This window comes from Ambystoma mexicanum, chromosome 8, assembly GCF_040938575.1.
Source record: "Ambystoma mexicanum isolate Mex_15411 chromosome 8, UKY_AmexF1_1, whole genome shotgun sequence".
NCBI lineage: Eukaryota > Metazoa > Chordata > Amphibia > Caudata > Ambystomatidae > Ambystoma > Ambystoma mexicanum.
The window spans coordinates 581,739,779-581,765,269 of record NC_090929.1 but is presented as its reverse complement, the minus strand read 5'-3'; the positions used below and the strand labels follow the sequence as shown (position 1 = coordinate 581,765,269).

General features: G+C 46.0%; 1 protein-coding gene across 7 annotated transcripts in view; it reads left to right on the top strand.

The window, feature by feature from the left end:
• Positions 1–25,491, top strand: part of CHD5 (chromodomain helicase DNA binding protein 5) — a 2,731,226-nt gene that overhangs the window by 2,554,679 nt on the left and 151,056 nt on the right. For all 7 annotated transcript variants that reach the window (XM_069610277.1, XM_069610279.1, XM_069610280.1 and 4 more), the window contains one exon: positions 5,779–5,942. In XM_069610277.1, coding sequence (XP_069466378.1) covers positions 5,779–5,942 — 164 coding nt within the window. The remainder of the gene's footprint in view (positions 1–5,778; positions 5,943–25,491) is intronic.

The window sequence follows — 25,491 nt, the reverse complement described above, 5'->3', positions numbered from 1 at the left end:
CAGGTTAACTGAGTATTTAAACCTGCGATCAGGTAACACCACCAGGAACCCATGTTTCCTGACGAGGGGGCAAAACGATCCAAATGCAGACTACGCTGCGCTGCAATGGCACCACAATCCAATATTAGATGTCTCACCGATTCTTGGCCAAATTTGCAGAATCTACATTTTGCCGTCTGCACCAATGGATCATTTCTCAGGAGCTGTAACTCCCTAGTTTTGTATAGATTAAGTCTCATCCGCAGGAACATGTTACAATGGTATTGTGATGGCAATTTCTCTAAGTATCTTGGAATTGCATCCAGTTTATTTAGCGCAGATCCAAGGTATAAGGAAGTTGTCAGTTTGTTCCGGCGTTCTTCATTTCTTAGCCAATTATGATGACAAATTTTTTTCTTCGCAATTTGGGGGCGAAGTAGTACAGTTTCTACAGAAACTCCAGCATCTTCTAATACAAGAAGTAGTTTTTTCTCCCACTCCTTTATTAACAGTGCAGATGAATGTTCAGAAACAGTGTGTAGTATTTCATAAGGTTTTACTACCGTCTCCATCCGCATTTTCCTAAACATGGAGATTGATTTCCACAGAACAGTTCCATATAAGGCCTCAATACATAGCTCATATCGTATTGCCACAATTGATGAGTTATTTGGTAGTCTCAACACTTTACGCCAAAAGCTACCTTCGAGCTTGTCCCATAGGTCTTTTGGAAGATTCCAACATGTTTCACTCCCAAAAGTCATTGCGGGAACTACTTTTTGAAGGTAAAATTATAAAACCGGTTTTAGAGTAAATTTGCCGTAAGCTGCATGCAATTTTGCTCCTTGTAATGCAAACATTTTCATTCGGGTCACCAAGTCTTGGCTCCACTCCCATTCTCGAATTGAGTTGTTAAACAGAACACCTAAGTATCTTATATTGTCAGTTGTCGCAAGAGGTTCATTATTTATCTTCCATTCGAAGTTACCTGGCTTCTTTGATTTACTTTGACCCACCTCGATGATTTTTAATTTTTTGATATTGATTCGTAGGTCATTTTGTATGTAATACAGCTGAAATTCATTTAGCAAACGCTGCAGTCCAATAGGAGTAGAGTCCATAAACACAATATCGTCGGCATAAACAGCCCAACTCAGTTCATGACCATTCACCAACGGAGGAAAAACTCTTAGTTCACTTAATGTTAAAGGTAGATCAGAAATGAAGAGCTTAAACAGCTGGGCTGCCAAAGGGCAACCCTGTTTAACTCCTCGTTTTGTCAGTATCTCATCAGATAAGTCGCCTTGTTCGTTTAGCCGGACTCTAATTGAAGTATTTGAATGTAACGCAATCAGCAGGGCCAGCAGCTCATTTGGACATTTCCAAGCACAAAGTTTTTTCCACAGCAGGTTGCGATTTATACTGTCGAAAGCCTGGCTCAGATCTATAAAGGCGATATATAGTTTCCTCTTACGCCTTAGTGCGTCTAGTTTTAGGCAATTCAGGAGCATCAAGTTAAGCTCAACTCCCACACCTCTTGTGAATCCGGTTTGACGTCCATCAACAGCTGCTACTTCTTCGGCCCAGTGAGCAAGACGTTTCTGAAGAAAGGACCCAAATACTTTTCCGATTGTATCCAAAAGGGCAATTGGGCGATAGTTGTTAGGATCGTCTCGATTGCCCCTTTTGAATATCGGAACAACCACCGCCTTGGACCAAGAATCAGGCAGCACTCTTTCCAGAGCAATTCTTTCGAATAGGATACTCATCAGATTTGCCCATATAGAGCTGTGGTTTTTTAGCATCATGTTTGAAATACCATCAGGGCCGACTTCTCTGGAAGAGTTTAACTTCTGAATTGCCTGTTTAATATCTTCCTCTGAGTCTGCCACATTCCATCTTACATCAGGGAGTTCTGGTAGGGAGATCTTGATACAGTTGCAATCATCAAATATTGTAGTAAAATGCGCCACCCAGCTTGCTCCACTTACACCATTTGACATTGCATAGGTATGTTTAATCCCACCAGTGTTTATTATTTCCCAAATGTGTCGACTATCTTTTTGCAAAATAAGTTTCAACATCTGTTCCGCTTGAGCTTGGACTCGACTCAGATTGAAAGATTTCATCCAGTTTCAGTAACGCTGTTTTCTTTTTTGGATTAGTATGTTATTACAGGAGTTAGGATCCCTTCTTAAGATCCTGATGTCGTTTCGAAGATTTTGCTTGTCTCGTTTTATAATTGGGTTAAAGGTATGTTTTGGTTCGACATCATGCCCAAGGTGAAATCATCTTTACTCTCTATGTTTACTCCAAGCTTTGGAAAAAAAAGTAAACACCAATTATGCTTTGAAGGTGGGGGTTTACTAATGGTATCTTATGAAATCGACCTGGTCAGGTGCAAATGCAAGGCGGAATTCATTTGATTTACGCTTGCATAGAAATCTTGTGCAGGCATAAAACGAAGTGCTCTCACAAGCACGCCAGAGATGTTATGTCCTCTCCGTGCCCCTCCTTCACCTTACGTCAGCAGACAAATGGCTTAGAGCATAAAATGAAGGTGTAAAGCATTACGTCTTGATTTTACTGTTTCATTTTATGCTCCAACCCATTATGAAATGAACCCCAGTGTGTTGTTTGTGGTTGCAACGACACCCTGCGCCACCTCAACAATTATATTTTGGCGATATACAGCCTGCACTGGAACGATGTAACAGTGTTATCTGCCTGCTCCAGATTTAATGGCCCAGGGCAAAGCCAAATTCGCTACATAAGGATAAGACGCAGATAACCCCTGTTGCAGCCCTACGGCATGGCTTAAGACAGAAAACAGGACACAAAAATAATTAATGGAAAGCACTAACACACAGCCAATGAAATATGTACGGACATGAAGGACGGTGCTATTTTGAGGGTAGACAGAGGGAGGACATTTCCATCAAGCAATAGATAACATCATATGAGGTGATAACATAACTTTACAAGCGCCTACTGACATAACTCCTCCAAGACTCAAAAAAGCATACCCATGGCGCTAAATACAGACATGCTTGAACACTGGCTGTGAAGCACGGCCGCCATTATATCAGAGGTTTTACTTGCGTTAAGCTCCCACTGAACACTTTCGTGACAGGGGTATTCTGGCAAAATTCCAGACAGGATTTAGAAAGGGTATGTCCTCCTATTCAACATCACGTGTGATCTTGCCTCGACCAAAGATTGCCCCACTATATATGGAGCACTGGTAGACCTCTCCAAGGCATTCGATGCCATCAATAGAGAATATCTCTGGTGGAAATTAAAACAATGGGGTTTACCTATGAAATTGCTGTTAATCATATTCATGAGAACACACAAGTGCAAATTAGACTAGATGGGCAGGGTCATCTGACAATTCCAATTCGAAAAGAACACGGTCTAAGGCAAGGGTGCATCCTTGCCCTCTGCCTCTTCAATCTATACCTGACAGACCAGGAGGAGGCTCTGTGCCCACACGTCTTTTTTAGTCCAAAGAATGGCAATCAAACAGGCAGCTGGTTACCCTTCAAGCACGACATATTGTGTTGTTCGATTATACTCCGATAGGCATGCAGCGTCTGCTGGATGCATTAGGGAATATGACGCGGAGAATAATCTACTGGTCAATACGGTAAAGTCAAATATAATTTGCTTCTGCAAATCAGCTACCAGAGGCATCGGTTTTAAATGGTCGCCAAACAATGAAGAGATTATTTTGACAAAGGAATTTATATCTTTGGAATTTAAAATAACATCACACCCAAGGATTGCCTTTGCGCAATCACATATAGAGGGACGGATTGACCAATTTGCTTTCCAGATCAAAAGGCTCTTGAGCAAATATTGTCGATTCACCATCATCCCTCTAATTAACTCCTATAAAAATGAAAAATATTCCAACTTTGTAATATGAAATGGACATAGAAATCCAGGCATCAGACCTGCATTGGGTGCGTCTCAAAGGGAGATTGTGGAATAGGGGTTTTAACCTGCCACCTTCCCTGCCCATGGTGATTTTGCGCTTCGAATTGGGTCTAACTTCGTTGAGGGCTAGTTTGGATTGGCGGCTGGTATCTCTTTACAGATTGATAATGTTTCCTCTGCAGAAATCCTTACATGAGGATAGTAGAGTTGCGTTAATGAAAAAGAAAAGCCCAAGTCTAAACAAGTCTAAACAAATTAAATAGTGTTGTTTGTTCTATCCTGCAAAATGCTATCATACAGTTAAGTTATTTGATTGAAAATACAACGGGTATGAAATTGGCCATCATGAGGATAGACTGGATAAACACGATAAATACGATGCATAGTTATGCCATACACACATTTCTATCCTGTCTAGATAAACCTCAGGGCATTTTACCTAAATATTTACGTTGTTTCCCAAACGCCTACTGGCAAAGTGAATTTTTTAGATTTCGATTAAATCTGCTACCAGATGGTGAGGTTATGGAAGCTTGTGCGAAGAGGTATAATTTTGAACGTTTGCAAACCGTGAAACATATCTTAATCTTATGCCCTAGAAGATCAACGGGACTCATATTTCACTCGCTTTGTAAGCAACAGTAGTGTCTTCAACATGGAAGAATTTTGGGAACGATTACCTTCGGGACAAAATGAAAATGGTTTTATGTGTAACAATGTATGTAGATAATGTGATTGGGGTGCTAATGATTTAAATGAACTTATATGTATATGTATAATCTATTACACGTGAAAAGTCATGTTTCTATTTTTGGCAGTAGCGCATTACAAATAAAAGAAAAACCAATTGAACATTTTCCAACTGCCATATTCGCCAATCATACAATGTGCTTTTTTCGCCCTGGTTTTACTCATTTCCTTTGCTTGTCAAACATCAAATTATATAAACTTTGCCATTCTGTAAATGTATGAAGAAAAGGAATTTGGAACTAATTGTGCAGCGTGTATGATAAGGAATTGAGCACGAGTTTCCTATATAACATACAAAAAAGCAGCAGCAAACACATTTATTTTTATTTTACGCAGAAAACATATTACAAAAAAACAGTCCGGTTCATATTTGTCCGAATGCAAACTTTAAAAAATATATTTTGGATTTAGACAAAACCTGTCTGCTCCACGATGTATATTACCTGAGCAGAAATGTGCTACATTTTAGTTCCAGTGCAGATGCTTGGTAATGTAGCCGCTGGTGTGTTTTCGTCTACCAGCACAGCTAGCCATTCCTTTTAAGCCAACCATACTTTGCCCTCTGACCTCCACTCTTTGCCTGTGCATGTGGGAGCATTCCAACGCGACCAGGAAGGTTGAGGTGATCATCAGCTAATAATGAAAAGCAATTTGCTATTTACAATTATTTGTCATTTATTTACTAATAGAGGTTCCTTAACTTTGTAATGTGATTCTTAATAAAAACGCAAAAGCTAATTTATTATTATTATGTATGAGCCCATGTAAACTGTGGCATTCTCCTCAAAGGAGGTTTCAAGTGGCTAGACCCAAAGGTTGGGTAGAGTAGTAAAATGGGGATTACACGGCTTTTGCAGACATTCACAAAGATATATATATGTTATCATTTATAATAAATATTAATTGATTTATCCTCCCTAGCCCTGCTTATCTTTTTTTCCTCCATATAGTGTTGCACCTTTCATTCAGGCCACAGCGCGCGTGCGCTCACTCTCTCGCTGTCTCTCTTTCTCTCATGTGTACGCATTCGTATCAGGCAGTTTGATTGCAAACTTTCATTTTTCAGCTCACAATTAACATGTCAACAATCATTGTATGGTTTCGCAGTTTTGAACCAGCTGGAGGAGTTGCTGAGTGACATGAAAGCCGATGTCACCCGTCTGCCCTCGATGTTATCCAGGATACCACCCGTTGCTGCTCGCCTTCAGATGTCGGAAAGAAGTATTCTGAGCCGGCTAACTAATCGAGGAGGGGACCCGACGTCTCAGCAGGTGAGATTTGTGGAAGAACAATTCAAGCACCAAAAAAGAATAGCTTACATTGTCACTTCTCAGGTTAGAGATCTGTAGATTATTTTAAAAATATACCATTTTCTAACCCTGAAAAGTAGCCTGTGTAGCATTCTGATAACATGATATGAATAAGTACCCGGCGAGAGTCAACCAGAATGCAAGAAACATTCTGATTGGCCCTCGCCGGGGCATTACCCGGCCGGGAATCCCTCGGCTGGGATTCCACGCCATTGTTCCCGGCGGGGGGCGTGGTAGCTCCTCAGCCAATGAGGCAGCTCAAAGTGGGGCTATCCCTGCTTTGAGCCTCCACACGCTGAGAGGCTGCCATCACCCCCCAAAGGGGATTCAGGTATTTGTGTTTTTTTTCCCTCTGACCTCCTCACCCTCCTTACCCTCCCAACCCCACTTACCTTCTGATTCCTCCTTTTTCGGGAGCGAACGGACCGGGAACACTTCTGTTCCCTAGCACGTCTGCTCCCAAAGGCTGCCAGGGAAAAGGAAAATGGACTCTGTTTTCCCTTTCCCGGTGGCCATTTCCATGGACATTTTTTTTTCTTCTTTTCTGTTTCGAAACGCTGCTATTAGTACCCCAGTCTTGCGGGCCGGGGTACTAATAGCAATATGCCCCTCAATACAGGGGCATTACCGAGCCAGGTAATGCCCCGGGCCTTTGTTATAACTATGGGCCCGGGGCATTACCTGACTCAGTAATGCCCCCGCGGCTCGGGGCATATTGCTTAATCATAAGACTAGAAAGGCTTTTTTATGCACAAAAATGAAAAATACTTCATTGTGTATTTCTTACCACACAGTCGATCAGGCAACTAAATGCACTATGGGGAATTTTTGGAATTATTGACTGTATTTGCAGTCCTTAACACATGTACATTTACCATTTTGAAGTTATTGGTCCCAAACAAAGTGAGGACTGACAAAGATGTAAACGGTCAATTAAAATCTCGTCAATTACATCAAATGCAACATTAGCACATAGTAGGTAATTTAATTTAATTTGGTAAGCTGCTGTACACACGTGCTATCTGGGCAATGCTAGCACCCAAAAAGACAAAAGTAAAGTTCTGCTGCACTCTACTGGAAAGATCCGTGGGAAAATGGCAAGATCTGTGAACATGAATATCAATCAATTAAGTTGTGTTCATTTGAAAATAAAATACACATTTTGAGTTTATCTGTATGAAATGGAAACTATAACTTCAATACTAAATTTATGAAGAGTAAATTAAATAATGCATTTTGGGGGTCAACTACTTTGTGTACACATCTATTAAGTCAACAGAGAGAAAGGAAAGACAACAATAAAGACATTTTCCTGACAGCTTGATGTAACACAGCCAAATATGTTGCCATGGCCTAGTAATCCATAAAGGTGATTGTCTGAGGGAGAGGCAATGGGCATCCATTTTGTGCTAAATGCATCTCCTGTACCGTCTCTTCCATACTTATTTTTGGCTAATGTGTTTATTACATTTTAATACACTACATAAACTACCAAAGCAACCAGGGTTACTTTCACAAGGCTTAACATACCTGCCCATTGTTTTTCTGGAACATGAACTCAGTTGGAAACAGATCAGGCTCGTCAGGGAGAAAAGTGATGTCATATTTGCCTATATGTCATTAATAATGTATTTTGTTTCATTTGATTTATTGTGTTGTGTAGTGCTTTTGCCAATGCGCTTTACATATATTTTGAGCGACGTACGGGTTGAGGACAGTCTTTTGGACCTGGGAAGGAGGAGCTGCTTAATTACACCTGTGCTGAGATTACAACATTCCAAACCCCCTCCTGTGGCAAATGCCGCGGCGAAGGACGGGTTAAGGACAGTCATTTGGACCTGGGAAGGATGCAGTGGCGTAACACAGGCTCTGGGGGCCCCCCTGCAAGCCATGCTGAGAGCCCCCCCCAACTCAGAAACAAATCACGAGTCGCATCACACTCTGGGCCGCCCTAGATTACCACGCTTGCGCAATACGCACAAACGTGTTGCTGAAGGGGAATGCCACACACTGCACTAGGAAAAAGATATAAATATGTGTTTTAATGCAATATACAGCACACTTTCTGAGAAAAATTTACTAAAAAGCCACATTGTTTGATATTGTTGTGTAGGGTAACAGCAATCCAAAACATGCAAGTCACCAACAGTGCACATGAACATTAATGCTTTGCTATTAAAAATGCCATGCCACAATAAAAACATGTCCAACTGGCTGCTCAATGTAGACCAGTGTAGACACATAATAACATTACAGTAACATTAAGACATACCTAGACTTGTTGCACCAAAATGCCAGTCGAAGCAATAAGGCTCATCAAGAAGAGAGCACACATTCAAGCCTGAGTCTCTACTGCCTCTAACAACACAGCCAAACTCTTTAAAATCTGCAAGGAACTGGCCAATCCTGTTGCAGTTTCTACCTCTCCTGTTCCCTCAACAGGGCCTATGTACGGCTTTGGCCTCTTGCTTCTCTGGTAAAACTTAGAACATCCTGTCCACTATCTCCTCTTCCTCTCCCTCTTCCTCTCTCGGCCCCCTTTGGCCATCTCTCCCTCTCCTTTTCCGTTAAGGACTGAACCATAATGGAAATAATTTCTTTATGAAGGCAGAGTGACTTCAAAAATAATCTATTTATTTTTGAAGTCATAGGGCTTCGCCCCACTGGCGTAACAAGGGCCCCCGCCTCCCCCACGGTGCGGGGGGCCCCGCGACCACAAGTTCTGGAAGGGGGCCCCACTTGGAGTAAAAACATTTTTCTTTTTTTACAGTTTCTTTTTGAATTCACTCTACATTTCGAAAGAAATGATTTCTGTAACAGAAATAATTTCTTTATGAAGGCAGAGTGAATACCAAAAGTCCGCTGGCTACCCCCACCCCATGGCATGAAGACCCTAGGCTGGAGGCCTCCATGTCATGGGGTGGGGGAAGCCCTATGACTTCAAAAATAGTTTATTTTTGAAGTCACTCTGCCTTCATAAAGAAATGATTTCCGTAATGGTTCAGTCCTTAACGGAAATAATTTCTTTATGAAGTCAGAGTGACTTCAAAAAGAAACAATGGGCCTCATTAGGAGCATGGCAGTAGCCATGCCTGTATGGCAGGCACGGCTACCGCCACGCTCGCTACGATGCTGCCTCCCGCGATTGGGCAATAACCAGCCCATTACAAGATGAATGGGCCCGTAATTGCTCATTCGCGGGTGACGGTCAGAATGGGAGTGGGGAGCATGGTTGCGCAGGCACCGTTGGTAACGGTGCCGGCGCCATTACAAGTTATGCTCGCGGGTGCCGCACTGCCCGCCAGGTAAGACCTGGCAGGCTGTCAAGAACCCGCGAGCAGAACTCGTAATGCGGCGGGATGGTATGAACGGTGCCATTGCCTTACTGGCACCGTTCATACCATCAGAGCCAGGGTCCTAATGAGGCCCAATGTATTTTTGAAGTATTATTGCTCCCCTCAACCCATGACGTGTGTGAGTGTATGGTGAAAGAGTGCACACAAATGTATGGGTGGCTGGGTATGCGTGTGTGCGTGTACGGTCAAAGGATGCACACTGAAATGTATGGGTGGCTGCCTGGGTGTGTCTGTATGATGAAAGTATCCACACTTAAATGTAAAGGTGACAGCCTGTGTGAGTGTATGGTAAAAGGGTGCACACAAATGCACTCGCGGCCTCCTTCCAGTCAGACAGCGTTCTTCACTGCGCGCAACTGGACTGTTCGAGCCGCTCCGCTAGGGTTCTCCCTAGGACTATTCGCAGAAATCACGCCTGATGATGATGAAGAATTTATGCGCTTCCATCCCAGCTCACCAAATACCAAGTGAACTTTCACTTGCTTAACTTGCAGAACAACGCTCTACACTACGACTACTGCCCTGGGCCAGCCCTCCTTCCAGCAGGACCCATTTGAGTACCCCAATTTGCCCAGCCTTTTTGCTCTTCGGTGATCGAAGACCGAGTTTTTGGGATCACAGCACCGGCAGGGTCGCCCCTACGGAGCCCTGATGAAGGCGGACGCTACCTTAATGCACTTCCGCCGAAACATATCAATCCGGGAACAGCCACATGCAATTGTTCCCGTCTGAATCAGACCCTGTTCATTCAGTCTCTGTCACGTTGGCTATCAAGATATCTTACTCTCCATAGGACCCTGGAAATACATTTTGCTGGAAAGTAATACCTGACTAAGTAACTTTCCATTAACAAGGATACCCTTAAAACATTTCTGACCTTGGGATTTATTCACAAAGGACCTATGTGTCCACATAAACTGGTACACTATTATGCAAGAAAATAAGTAAAAAACCCTTGCTCAAGATTGATCTGTATATTGTTAATACAGTATTCCTTGTTCACTTTGTTGTAAACACTGCACTTCTGTTTTCTTTTTTTGAATTTTTATTGATGGTATCATATGTTGTCTTAACCTTTCATTTATGTATGTTGCATTTTTTCAACATCTTCTTTCAAGTTTTATGTACTGAATTCTTGCCTATATGATTAGCAAATAAAACTCTTGTTTGCTACTCTCTGGTTTGTCCTAGCTCAGTGAGAGGTTAATACACCTTTGTCCTCAGGTTCGGATCTACCACTTAATGGACCAACCTACACACTAATCGGTGGACAGGACCACACTCCTGTACCAGTAAAGTACTATAGCCTTGAGCTTTGTCCACTAGGAAGGGTACATCCTTTTTGTTTACACAAATGTATGGATGGCTGGGTGTGTGAAAGGATGCACACTTAAATGTACAGGGGGCTGCCTGGGTGTGCCTGTATGGTGAAAGGGTGCACACTTAAATATATGGATGGCTGGGTGTGTGTGTATATATGGTTAATGGTGGGTGTGCCTGTGTTCAGGGGCACAACAAAACCTACATTTAAGGGGGGCTAACTTTTCAAATGTTGGGAGAGGTGCTAACTTCACGTGTGGTGGGGAGGAGCAAACTTATTTGTGTAGGGGCATCTAACTTCTTTACGCATTTTAATGAGACTATTCTAGTGCAGCTTCAATGTTACAAGCAGTTAACACTCTCCTTTAGGTCTGAAAGTACCCACTTAGGGGCTGCTGTGAGAATGACTGGTCTCCTGTTTCCGCTCTACCTTTCCAATCACTCCCCTGGCATGCAAGTACTAAACCCACATCACAATTTCAATTGCTTTAAAAATGTGGCATTTGAATGCAGGTACTAGCAGTGAAATGATGTACATTAGTAATTGCTGGGCTGGGCCCTTGTTAATGGCAAAACCCAGGTTCCGTTTAACATCTGTGTCCTTTTCTGTCCGGCAACTGCTCGGAAGGTCAGCCAGGTCAAGTCAACATAGCCCACAATTTCAGTGGGTGGGGGAGTGCTGAAGCACAGTCAGCTCAATGGTGTTGCACCACTACTTGTGTTTAATGCCTTGATTAATTATTGGCAATCTTCTTTACACCTAGCTCTATTCTTCCTCATCCCAGTACTTGTGTATGAGGCAGTACTTGTGTATGAGGCAGTATGCCTCATACACAAGTACTGGGATAAGGTAGAGGTACATGAAGGTAATGCCTGACTTCGCTACCTCTAATCTTCATTACTCCTAGTCCCATTCTTCCTCCAGTACTTACCAGTGAGGCAAGGAGCCTCATACGTAAGCACTGGGACAAGGAAGAGCGACGTGGAGGTAATTCTGGGCCAATGAGCTGATTCTGGAGGTTGGGGTAGGGGATGGGAGGGAGAAGGGATGTGTGGGGGGTGGTGTTATGCAATAAATCATAATGGTCGTCCATGTCCATGCTAAGCAGGCATGATATGTGGTATTAGTGGCTAGAGAGGCATTTTGGTGCAGCCAGTCTAGTCATTCCTCAGTTTGGTATGACTTTTTTTAACTGGGCATTTCTGATAAAGCAGTCCTGCTAAGTGTAATTACCTGGCTAGACTGGCATTTGGGTTCTGCCAGTCTAGCCGTTTCTTACTGCGGCACTGTATATTTTTCTGGGCATCTGTGATAAAATGATATGTTATGATATGATAAGTCATATATAACACACCTGTACACAAGTGTTTTTAGGCACGACAAGACAAGAGAAGGAAAACTGAGGGAGGACAATTCAAATGATCTTACTAAGCCTTGTGTCATTCAGATCGTGCAAGTGCGAGAACGAGAATAGCAAGGGGAAAGGGAGGGGGGAAGTGCACGGGAGAGGGGAGGGGAAAACAGGGCAGCAATGCTCTGAATAAGTGCCACCGGGGCAGTGCGGCTGTGGGTAGTGCAAGGAGAACAAGGGACTGTAGGGTTACAGTTACAGCCACTAACTGCGTGGTAGGCCCAGAGGCAGTGCAAGGGGATGATCAAGAAAGAGCCTGGACTCAGTGAGACAGAGGGTAACCAAGCATCCAGTTGGTACAGCGGACAGGTAGGTCAGCAGGGGAGGGAGAGAGAGAAAGCAGAGGAGAAGAGGAACTTTTTGAGCTGCTTCCAGAACCTCAGGTGGTCCGGCTCAAGTTTGGGAAGGTCAGGGAGGCCATTTCAGAGGGAAGCACCTGCAGCGGAGAAGGATCTACCCCTCCCCCCCGCTCTCTGCCTGGAGAAGTATCTAAGCCTTAGGGCTTGAGAAGGAAGGTATTTTGGAAGATAACGTTGGATGTAGTGCAGATAACAGCCCCAGAAAGCCTTGTGGACAATGAAATGGGTCTTGAACTTGATCCTTGCAGCCACCGAGAGCCAGGGGAGAGATTTCATGGCTGGAGAGATACAGTCTCTGGGCTTGAGGCCAAGGATAAGTCTCGCAGTCCTGTTCTGGATTAGTTGCAAAGGGTGGAGAGTAGAGGAAGGCAGATTGAGAAAGTGGCTGTTGCAGTAGTCCAGCCTAGAGAGAACCAGAGCTCTGAAGACAGTGAGCTTCTGGGGGAAAGTGAGAAATGGAAGAGTCCCTTTGAGGAGGTGCAGCTGGTAGTGGGATTTCTTGGCGACGTCCGAGATGTGAGGAGAGAAAGAGAGAGTGGAGTTGAAGATGACACCAGGAATGAGCGAGAGAGGAGAGTAGGCTGAGGGGAGCCTGAAGGAAAGCTGAGTGTCATCTGCATAACACTGCAAGTTAGAGGAGAAGGTAGAGATCAAGTGGGTCAAAGGGGCCAAGTAGAGGTTGAAAAACCAGGGTAAGAGGATAGAGCCCTGGAGAACGCCACATGTAGAGAGAGGTGGCGGAGTGAAAGGGACCAAGTTAGACCTGGGAGGGGCGGTCCAAGAGGAAGGTGGTCAGCCACTTCAGGGCCTGATCCATGATGCCCAGGTTCTCACGGAGTCAATTGATCAGGATGGCGTGGTGACCGTGTCGAAAGTGGAGGAAAGTTCCAGGATGATGACAGAAGGAATGCTGGAATCAAGGTTAGAGATCAGATCTTCACAGGTGTTCAGGAGAGCAGTTTCCGTGCCTCTGGCAGCTCTTAAGCCAGACTGATGGTCATGGAGACAACCAACAGATTCAGTGTGGAGTGTAAGATGGCAGTTGGCCAGTTTTTCCAAGAATTTGGGAGAGGGGAAAGTTCCAGTGGCAAAAGAATGATTACAGAAAGCGGCCAAGGCTGGATCGTGTCAATGTGGTCCTTGATGGTTCTGGAGGAGCAGGCGAGCACCTGTTTCGACGACACTTCCATACATGGGACTTGTCTAGAAACCTTGTCAGGTGTTAGAGAGAAAGAGTACAAAGGAGGAGAGGGAGAGATGGCCAAAGGGGGCGAGAGAGGAAGAGGGAGAGGAAGAGGAGATAGTGGACAGGATGTCCTGAGTTTTAGCAGAGAAGCGAGAGGCCAAAGCCGTACAGAGGGCCTGTTGAGGGAACAGGAGAGGTAGAAACTGCAACAGGATTGGCCAGTTCCTTGCAGATTTTAAAGAGTTTGGCTGTGTTGTTAGAGGCCGTAGAGACTCAGGCTTGAATGTGTGCTCTCTTCTTGATGAGTCTTATTGCTTCGACTGGCATTTTGGTGCAACAAGTCTAGGTATGTCTTAATGGTACTGCAATTTTATTATGTGTCTACACTGGTCTACATTGTGCAGCCAGTTGGACATGTTTTTATTGTGGCATGGTATTTTAAATAGCAAAGCATTAATGCTCATGTGCACTGTTGGTGACTTGCATGTTTTGGATTGCTGTTACCCTACACAACAATAGCAAACAATGTGGCTTTTTAGTAAATTTTTCTCAGAAAGTGTGCTGTATATTGCATTAAAACACATATTTATATGTTTCTCCTAGTGCAGTGTGTGGCATATCCCTTCAGCAACACGCTTGTGCGTATTGCGCAAGCGTGGTAATCTAGGGCGGCTCAGAGTGTGGTGCGACTCGTGATTTGTTTCTGAGTTGGGGGGGGGCCCTCAGCATGGCTTGCAGGGGGCCCCCCAGAGCATGTGTTACACCACTGCTTCCCCCACCCCATGACATGGAGGCCTCCAACCAAGGTTCTTCATGCCATGGGGTGGGATGTATCCAGAAGACTTTTTGTATTCACTATGCCTTCATAAAGAAATTATTTCTGTTACAGAAATCATTTCTTTCGAAATGCAGAGTGAATTCAAAAAGAAACTGTAAAAAAAAAAATATATTTTTTTACTCCAAGTGGGGCCCCCTTCCAGACCATGTGGTCGCGGGGCCCCCCGCACCACGGGGTATGCAGGGGCCCTTGTTATGCCAGTGGAAGGAGGAGCTGCTTTATTACGCCTGCGCAGCATATACAACATCCAAAACCCCTCCCGCAGCGAATGCCACGGTGAAGGACAGGTTAAGGAAAGTCTTGCAGTCCTGCGGACTGCGAACTGCGAAACTGAGGGGGACTTGAGCAGTGCCACGCCAGGGAGAAGTGAGGTAATGCTCTCTCCCTCTATCATTGACTATTAAAATTAACTGGCCAGCTTGTGTGAGTCCTGTGAGTCCCGTGAGGCACTGGGTGGTGGCACGCTGATGTTTTTGTCCCTTCCTCCTGCTTCTTTGGCAGAACTAATCAGCTTTCTTCTTCTGTTTTCCGCTGCATGGCGGTGGGTTGCTATTGACTAGAACCTCCCCCTAGTGGTCCAGAACACTGCTGAGGATGCCTGCCAGTGGCTGGATGACAAGAACGGTCTTGGCCCAGTGCTGGTGTGTCTTGTGCCTCTTCCCACCACCCGATTGATTTATTTGGTTTTATTTGATCAAACAGCTTCCTGGCCTCCTGGCTTTCACGGATCACGGGCTGCGAGCATTGCTCTCTTTTGATTCCTGTGTTCTGGAGGATCAAGGTCCTTTGTTCTCTTGTAACATTGTTTGCAGACACAAACACCTACTCACATTTAATGTGGTAGTTACATTAGTAGTGCATTATTCCATTGAGGGCGGGGAGTCAGACTATGGCAGCCCTGTGAGCCAGTCGGGCATTCCTCCGGATTCCTTCTCTGTTTTTTTATTTATTTATTTATTTTGGAGAATTTTTAATCTTTTTTTTTGGGATAACAATTTATTAATTTTTTTTTGGGATAACAATTTATTAATTCATCACTGCTGCATGAACTTAACTTTTGAAGCTAATGGACTTTTTAGGGTATTTTATTAGGTACAAAATAGTACCTTGTTTTAGTTCTCATTTTATCTTTTTTTTACAAATTAACCCTTCTCTCATTGATTTGTATACCAATCTTATCAATGTTATCAATATTCGAAGTGTATTTTTAAGCGTAATCTTTTAAAGTGCATTGACTGAGCATTAACTGAGTGGTAGCTACATCACTTAGAGCCAATCTCTTACCTGCAACCAGTTGTTTAATATCTGTGCTAATATGTCTAAACGTAAGGCTGTGAAAACCCCTGTGCTTTCTCAGCCAGGAAAGAGGACCTCCGCTGCAATCTCCCACATTGAGGAGGCAAACGCTATGATCGATGAGATTGCCTCCTTATTGTGTGGGATCGAGTTGTTGGTCCTCTCCCCCTGCAGCACGAAGGATTGCAATTCCGAAGGGGGGCCAAGTCTGTTGGGAAACGGAGAGGCATGGGGAAATTGGTGGTATTGTCAAACTGTGCTGTGGCAGATAAAGGGGATCATGATAAGATAGGATGTGTGAGGGAGCAAAGCGGAAGATATGTCTCACCCGCACCTAGACCTAATCGTAAGGCTCTGGTCCCCTTGGAAATCATGAAGAAACAAAAGTATGACTATGTTGAAAAAATCCTTTGCCTTTCCTGGTGGAAGTAGGGAAAATACTCCAATGGTATGAGGTTGCTAAACCTCAGTCACAGTTAGAGGGCAAAAGATAGAATATTCCAGTTGAACTGAATGACCCTCTTACAGCGAAAGGGAATACCCCCGCTACTGTGCTGCAACCTGTTTGTAATAAGGTCATAACTTGTCCATTTTCACCTGCTGACACAGAAATTGCTATGCCGACCTCTAATAGGTTTGATCTACTTATTAATTTGGAGGAATCATAACATGGCCTCCCACCTCCCCCTATTATTACATAGAATGATGGGAGTCGGGCTGCTGGTTCATTAGTACCACCCAAGCTTGCTGGGGTGCTGAATAGTGGCCCAAACCAAATTGTCCAAACTGCACAAATTGTTTGCATATGGACTTACTAATTAGAAAAACTCAGTCTGATCTTCTGGCCCTATCTACTGAGATCCAAAACCTGAAAGGTGCTGTAAAGATGCTGGTGGAGGGACAGATTTGAATGGAGGAAAGTAGGAAGGCCTCCTTAAGGATGAATGTGAAAAAAGCACCAATGAGTACTGCCAACACTCTGCAAAGAGCGTTAGAAAACCCCAATGATCAAGCTGGTGACGGCTTAGCCAATATAGTGCATGTGATTAAGACACACAAATTAAGATCTCCTGTAAATAGAGTGCAGGCAACTTCTCACTTGAACGCAAAAAACGTGCCCCAGCCAAGCTCTAAAAATGCATCAACAGCACAACCAATCCCTCGAGGGGCTCTTGACTGACCCACAGGGTTTTCCAGTATTTATGTTAAATGTTCCAAGGATTAAATCGGGAAATTTTGAATCAAGGGAGAGCTTAACGAAAAAGGTGATCCACTGGATCTGCTCAAGGAGAGGGTGCTGTTCAATAATTAGAGAGGATATTTATACCTGTTAGCGGAAAAAGGGTGTTGGTCTGAGAGACTATATTGAAATACAAATGAACTCAGGAACACTGATTGAGGGGTTACTGAACTTAGAATAGAGGTGCCTCCCACCGAAACACTTCGAAATTACGTTATCTTCCCTGCACCCCAGGAGTATTGTAAATGGGTTGTCACCAAATGTAACTGGAGTTAAACTTCCTTCATTTGGGCCCGCATAAACAAATCTACTACAAAGGCCTGCCCCATTTGTGAAACGGACCGCGCACGCCTTACCAACAGAATCACTCCTGATAGCAAACAGAGCAACCTTGGGTATCCTCAATTATACAAACAGAGCTCTAGAAGTTCTGATGCCCCCATAGGGGGAACAAATTGTGGTTGAATGTCAGTTGCCAATGGTGGAAGCTCCTATGAGTGCAACACATCACACTGTCTTTGATCATAACGTCTCGGTCCTGGGTAATATTGAATGATGGGACACACACCCCATGCCAATGACACTTATGTCCCCCACACCTGCTGCTCGAGTCGGTGGGGGGCCTGATTCGTCGCAGGGGGGTGGGGTGGTGGAAACTCTATCAGATAATATTTGTCTGCTCTCATGGAATGCTACAGGGCTGTCCAGACATATGATGGATGAGGACTAGTTATCCTTCATCCGAAAATATGATATTATTGGGTTCCAGGAGACATGGACCTTGGCTGCTCCTAGTATCCAGGGCTTTGAAGCATTCGAGCAGCCCGCATCTAAGGGTAGGGCCGGAAGACTTAGTGGCGGGCTCTTCTTCTGGATTCATACTGAAAAGTACACAAGGGTCAGAGTTATTGAAAATGTTCCAATGGATCTGCTGGAGATGCAATAAACTGGTCTGGATGGATCCAATATAGCGCTAATAAATCAAATACAACCAAAATGAAGCTTCAGGGGGATTGGGTTTGTTCTCTTACGTACAGGCCTCCACCCAGAGGTGGAGTGCAATGTATGGCCAAGCATCTAAAATTCTTGTAATGGGTGATTTTAAACTCCAAATTGAGGCGTTGGACATCATGGTAAATCTTACAGAGGACGAGGACTCGATGTGGGGGATTACTGAGCTGGCAGCCCCCTACCCCAAGAGGAACTATAAGAATGCACAGTCAGTGGCAGCGACATTACTTGCCAGCAATCTCCTGGCCTGCAATGGGCGCTTTACAGGGGATATACCACCCATGTAACCTTCCAATCGGGAAACTGATCTAGTCTAATTGACTGCATCATAGTGAATCGTAAGGCCTGGCATTATATTAAGGACTTTAGAGTCTGAAGTAAAATTGAGAGCTGTCATAACCCCATCCCCCTTGGGATGTCACCTAGCTTTCTTGGTCTGCCGGGGGATGTTATGTTGTCTTCGGCAGTCGAGGTGCCCATCACTGGTCATACCAAGAAAGTTCTCAAGTGGGATCGGGTGGACCTAGAAACCATTGTCCCTCTGATTTATGATTCAATTCCACCTGCTTTCTCTGGGGATTCCGAAGAGGGGGTTAGTGATTTCATCCGTATACATAGTGAACTGATGAACAAAGCAAGGTGGGTGATCTTTTTCTTGAAATCTGTAAAGGTCATAAAAAGCTGGGTCGTTCGTAAGAACCCCTGGTATGATGGGGACTGCCGCAAAGCCAAGGCAACTCTGAAGCACACAAATAGTATGTACGGTTGATGAATTAAAAAAAATCTGATTACCGTGAAGCCCTCTGGATCTCCCTGCTGGATGCTATTAAAAATGGCAATACCAGGACCTTTTGGGAACTAGTCAGCATGGGACAACCGCAAATGCAAAACGTAATGCAGGGGGCGATGTGTGAAGATGAATGGGTTGCTTATTTTGGAACCCTGTACAGAGAGTCCAGGATTTGTCAGGAAATTATTCCCATAGAAACTTCAGATCGAGCCCTAACCCTCATTGAAAATAAGATAAAGACTGCTCTCTGTGCTCCCAAAGGAAGGGAAAAGCCCCAGGGCCTGATTCAACTCCGGTCGACTTTTTTGCATCTGGGCCACTGATATGGGTGCCCTATTTGACCAAACTTTTCAATGCAGTCCTATGTACCGGGAGAGTACCAACCTCCTGGACTGAGGCTATCATTGTCCCAATATTCAAGAAGGGGGACAGACATCTGCAAGCCAATTACAGGCCAATCTCCTTCTTGATGCTGGGGGAAAAATGTTAGCAAAAACATTTCTGGTCCATTTGGAATCATGGGTTGCTGAGACTGATGCTCCTGCAGGCTGGGTTCCGTAGAGGCCTTAGTACCGTCAACCAATTGTTAAGGCTCTCATTGATTTGTGGCAAATATGTTAAGGAAAATACCCATTTACTCGGTCTTCATTGACCTTAAGATGCCCTTTGGCACTGTCCCCAGGGCCAGGCTGTGGACTATCCTCTCAAACCTGGGCATTCCCCCACCTCTTCTTAGAGCCATCATGCTATTATATCACGAAAATGGGGCCAGAATACACTATGGCATGGGTGGTGCTCTATCCAGCAATATGAATGCTGAAATAGGTGTCCGCCAAGAATGCGTTTTGGCACCAATTCTGTTCTGCTCGTTCATAAATGGCGTCATCTCCGATTTTTGCTGCCACTGTCCACGCACGCCCCCTCACTAGCTCATGACAAAATCCCAGCCTTGATGTTTGGCGGCGACGCCATACTTCTGTCCCTAACTCCTAAGGGACTTTGTAGCCAGTTGGAGACTTTTTATGGCTTCTATCAAAAAAATGGCTTGACAATCAATACTGACGGGGCGTGGTTACGGGGCCATGTAAGGGGACGTGTCTACCGAGGGGCTCCTGCAGATCCTGAATTGATCCGGACAGAAGCCATGCATGAACTGTTCAAGAGGGCCGAAACTGTATGTGCAGACTGATGAATATTCAAGGCATGACTGGAGTGTTATTCTTTTTTTTTTTTTTGTTTTAACTTTTTTTTATTAAACAGCTTGGCAGCAGAACACAGGCGAACAACACACAGGTTAAGCACAAGGTAGGAACAGTTAAACCAGTACAGGCATACAGACAGTGTATCTAGCATTAACATTTTCCATCAAGGATGCATACAGTGTAAACGCAGTATAAGAGAGCCCTTGGCGCAGGATGGATCACCCGCATGAGTGGGTGTAGTAGTTGGGGAAGTTGTAACAGGTGTTGCATTTAAATCTGACATATAGGAGCGAAACTGGATCCAGACATCCCTAGGCCTCGAGTGGGCTGGTTGTAGACAGGTCCACGCTTCCTCAGTGTCTGAGGCCCATGTGAGAGCCCTGAGCCATTGCGCATGCGTGGGGGTGCGGGGCGAAGCCAGCAAAGCAGAATGGCTCGTACCGCAAGGAGCATGCAAAGGCCGGCCAGTTTCTTGGAATTTCGGGGTGGCTCTGGAAAGTCATGAAATAGGCCCTTCATTGGGGAGGGGTCGATAGATTGATCAAGTATAGCAGATACGGTTGTGAACACCGTCTCCCAAAATTGGGAGAGGCGGAGGTAGTCCCAGATCATGTGCATATAGTCGGTGCCATCCTGCCCACACCTGGGGCATCTTGGGGAGTGATCACTAAGCATACGATGCAACCTGCTCGGGGTATAATGAAACCTATGCAACACCTTTAGTTGAATCAATTTAAAACGGGAATTGAAAGATACCTGGTGTATACGGGCGCACATGTGAGTCCAGCGCTCGTCCGTCACCTCCACCCCAAGGTCCTCCTCCCACGCCCGCCTCAGCCCAGTGAATTTCAGAGTGGTTCTGGATTGAATCATTGTGTATAGCATAGATATTTTCCCTCTGGTAGGTGTGGGGGAAGTCAGTTCCTCGATAGCGGGATCATCCGGTGGCATTGCTGGAAACATGGGGTAGTTTCTTTTAAGGGTTTTACGTAGAGCTGAATACTGAAGCCATGCACTCGGACCAACCCTCAAGGGCAGCGGCAGGTCAGGCGACTCAACAAAGCTACCCTGCTCGAATACGTCACGGAGCAACTCGTATCCCGCCTCAGCCCATCTGCGTGCAGTCGGCGGCGGTACTCGTCGGATCCCGGGGAGAAAGTTCCACAGTGGGAGATTGCCATGAAATGGATGAGGAGTATCTAGCAATTTCCACGTTTTTATTAGCGCCAGGGAGGTGCAAGCCACCGGATTCAGTGTATCCCGTGCAAAAGGAATGGGCTGTATCACCAGGGAGCGGATGTCTCGATCGCTGACCGCCAGCCTTTCAAGTCTAACATGTGGAGGAGGGTCTGCTGTGTTAAACCAGTAGGCCGTGTATTGGATTTGAGAGACCAACCAGTATTTAAGAAAATCGGGGGCCCCAAAGCCGCCGTCAGCCATCGGGGTGGACAAGGTCCCGAGCTTGAGCCTGACCGCGCCCGAATGCCACAGAAAAGAGTTGATGCTCCGTGTCAATGCCTGGAAGAAACCCTCGCCCGGCGACAGGGGGACGTTGGTGAACCTGTATAGTAGTTCGGGTAATACTATCATTTTTAATAACCCTATTCTACCCACCAGGGAGATCGGCAATTTGCTCCATGCCAAAGTCTTAGTCGCCAGAAGCGCAAGGTAGTTTTGGTAGTTCTCCTCGAGGGTCGTCTCAAACTGACGTGTTATTTCAATCCCCAGATATGTGAACTTCGACTGCGCCCACAAGAACCCCATGGTGTCAGAGGGGGGAGAGGGGTACATTCCGTGAGCGGAAAGAGCGTAGATTTTGTGCAGTTCACCTTGAGGCCTGAGATGTACCCGAAGTGGATAACATCTTTCAATATTGGAGGTAAATTAGTGGAGGGGGACCGCACAAGAAGGAGTGCATCATCAGCGTAGAGGGATACAATATCAGCTTGACCCGCCGAGCGAAGCCCTCTGTGCGAGTGAAGTTGTCGAAGCATGTCAGCAAAAGGTTATATCGCTAAAGCGAAGATCAGAGGAGAGAATGGACAGCCCTGTCTCGTTCCCCTGGCAATATTAAAGAATGGGGAGCATCTGTCCTCTGTGCAGATACAGGCCACAGGCCCTGAGTAAAGTACCTTGACCCAGGAGCGAAAAGCCGGCCCGAATTTACATTGTTCGAGCACCCGCCAGAGGTATCTCCAAGAAACTGAATCGAACGCCTTCTGCATGTCGAGGGTTGCGGGGACCGCCTGCACATTGGGGCTGATCCTGTTGATTATATTAAAGAGCTGTCTTATGTTCAGAGCGGTGGAGCGGCCTGGAATGAACCCCGCCTGGTCCGGGTGTATGATGGATGGCATACAGGGGGCAAGCCTGGTCGCTAACATTTTGGCAAACATTTTTGTGTCACAGTTTATGAGGGAAAGTGGGCGATATGAGCTGCACTGGGTGGCAGGTTTACCAGGTTTAAGCAGTACCGTAATTGTGGCTTCGCGGAGTGATGAGGGGAGTGTACCTGCCTCTACCGATTCCTCCCAGAGAGCTATTAGGTGAGGGAGTAAGAGAGTCTTATAACATTTATAGAATTCAACCGGGATGCCATCAGAGCCGGGGGCCTTCCCCGAGGAGAGAGAGTCTATGGCCTCCGTAAACTCTTCCGGGGTGAGTGGAGAATCAAGGGAACCAGCGGTTTCGGAAGAGAGGACCGTTAGGGGGAGAGCCGTAAGATAGGAGTCCACCTCCGCCTCCGTGGCCTCGTCCGAATTGGAGTATAGGGCTTCGTAAAAGACGAAGAACTCTGAGTTGATGGCCTGTGACGTTGTGGCTAAGGAGCCATCCGAACGAACAATCCCAGGTATATGTGGAGCACCCAGCTCATGACGGACGAGTATAGCAAGGAAGCGGCCAGGGCGCTCGCCCTCTCCGTATCTCCTCGCCAGGCCGGGGCTATCTAGGAATTTTTGTTCCCGTTCCACCAGGGAGCGAAAAACGTCCAGATCCACTCCTATAGCTGCAAGGGCCGCAGGGGTTGAGGACTGCGAGCACTGGGCCTCCAGGGTCGACAGTTTGGTTTCGCTGACAGCAATATCCCTTCGAATTGTTCTAAGTATGCCACTCTCTTTGGACAGTACTGTGCCCCTAATATATGCCTTAAAGGCCTCCCATAGGGTGGCCTGGGAGGACACCGAGTCCTTGTTTATTTCGAAATACTCCTCAATGGCTACCTCGAGCTCCAATCTGAACAGAGGGTCAAGGAGAGAATGGGGTTTCATCCTCCAGCGTCTGGTGCAGTCACCGTCCAGTCCCCAACCCATGGTGATGGTCACCGGGGAGTGGTCAGATAGAGTCCTAGGGAGGATCGTTAATTGTACCACATTTTTGATCAATACATCAGAGATTACCCACCTATCAATTCGGGAATAGGGATCATGGACTGAAGAGTAAAAGGAATAGACACAGGAATCAGGGTAGAGTAGTCACCATGCGTCTACAACCGCAAGGCGGGGGAGGGACGACAGTGTAGCGTAGGCTGCCCTGGTAAGTTGGCGGGGCCTGGACCCAGATCTGTCAAGGTCTGTATCAAAAATGGTGTTGAAGTCCCCACCCCAGAGGATAAAAACTCCGGGTCGTCTATGTTGGGGCCATAGATGTTCTGCAAGATCACCTCCCTATTCTGGAGTGTAGCATGAAGTAGTACATATCTACCCTGGGGGTCTATTTGTGAAGAAATGAGTGTAAATTTAAGACTCTTATGAATAATAGTCATAGCCCCACGGCTTTGAGTAGAATAGTTGGTGAAGTATCTCTGGGGGACCCAGGATCTGGCAAATCTCAAACAATGTTCAGAACGCGCATGTGTCTCTTGTAAGAAAAGGATCTTGGATCCATGCCGCTCCACTTGCAGCTGTATCTGTCTCATTTTTTAAAAATTGCCCAGTCCCCTCACATTCCAGCTCATGAAGGTTGGATTGTTCTCCGTCAGAGGAGCGCTGACGCTCATATCACTGGGATAATAATGTCCAGTGGGCCGATGTAACGGCCCTGTAGCCTCATTAACACTGCATTACCCTGCGGTCCGTCCTCGCTGCCAACGCCAAACTTTTTTATAACAAAACACCCATCACAACCCACCCCCACCCACATCCCTCCCCCAACAAGAGGAATGACAACCCCAAAACCAATTAACCAAATCCAAACCAATGGCATCAACGCCAGGGGGCCTGTGGGCCGGACTGATGACGCTGCTCCGGGCCTGTGGCAGATCCAGCGAGAACATGGTGCCTACAATGATGCTTCGGACGTGACTTGACAACTATAATTGGCACAATTTACCTTGGCACAGTCATGCAGAGTAATCCAACTGACAATTGTTGAGAGGTACAAGTGTGGTACATTCTTGGCATCGGGGGAAAGCCGGTGTCGGTGCATCCCCAGCGGGCACGCCGAGTAGTTGTAGAGGAATGGCTGGGGAGGAAGGTCAACCTGGGAAATGATCGTTGATAAACCTGGAGGCCTCCTCCGGAATCGTGAAGAATGATACCTGATTGTTGTGCTCCACTCGTAGCTTAGCGGGGTATAAAATGGAGTATTTGACTCTGTGATCCCTAAGCCTTCTTTTCACAGCCAAGAAAGTCTTGCGCTCCCGCTGGACAGCCACCGAGAAGTCAGGGTATAGGTGTATCCTTGCTCCATCCAGTAGAAGTTCACCTTTGAGTCTTGCGGCTCTAAGGAGGGCATTGCGGTCTCGGAAGTTAAGGACACGAGCTATAATGGGTTGCGGAGGTGCACCCGGCTTGGGTTTAGGCGCCAGGGCCCGGTGTGCCCGCTCTATAGCAAACTGCGGAGAGAGCTTTGGTGAATCCAGAAGCGACAGTAATGTGCGTTCCACAAAGTCTTCCATCGGCTCTCCGATGCCACTCTCAGGGACCCCAATGATACGGAGGTTGTTACGCCTCGAGTGAGATTCCAAGTCCTCATTTTTCTTCTCCACCTCAAGAACGCGGTTGGATAGAGCCGTGACCTCCGAACGCAGCGCCCCCAGACCATCCTCGGCGGAGCTCACCCTGGTTTCGACCTCCAACACTCGACTGTCAGTCCTCTCAATGTGGGCCTTGATAGAGGAGATAGTGCCATTCATGTCATCTAACTTCGAGTGGAGCGTGGTAAAACCCTCACGGATAAAGTCCACCATGTTCTGAGATTCCGAGGCAGCAAGGGATGAGGTAGTGGCAGGGGCCTGCTCGGAGACCTCTTCAGCAGGGCCGACCGGAGTCTTCGTAAACATGTTTATGGAGCTCTGTTTTTTCCCAGTCCCTTTAGTCATTGTGGCGGTGATGTGACTCAGGAGAGAAGAGGGAGAGCCGATGGTGTCCCTCGCCTCCACGGACCTGATCAACGAGGTACAGCCCCCAGTGGATCCAGGCCTCAACGGCAGAGGCTGGCAGGGTACAACCCAAGCAGCTCTGGGGAGCCCAAAGTCAGACGCCCTGGAAGGAGAAGAAGC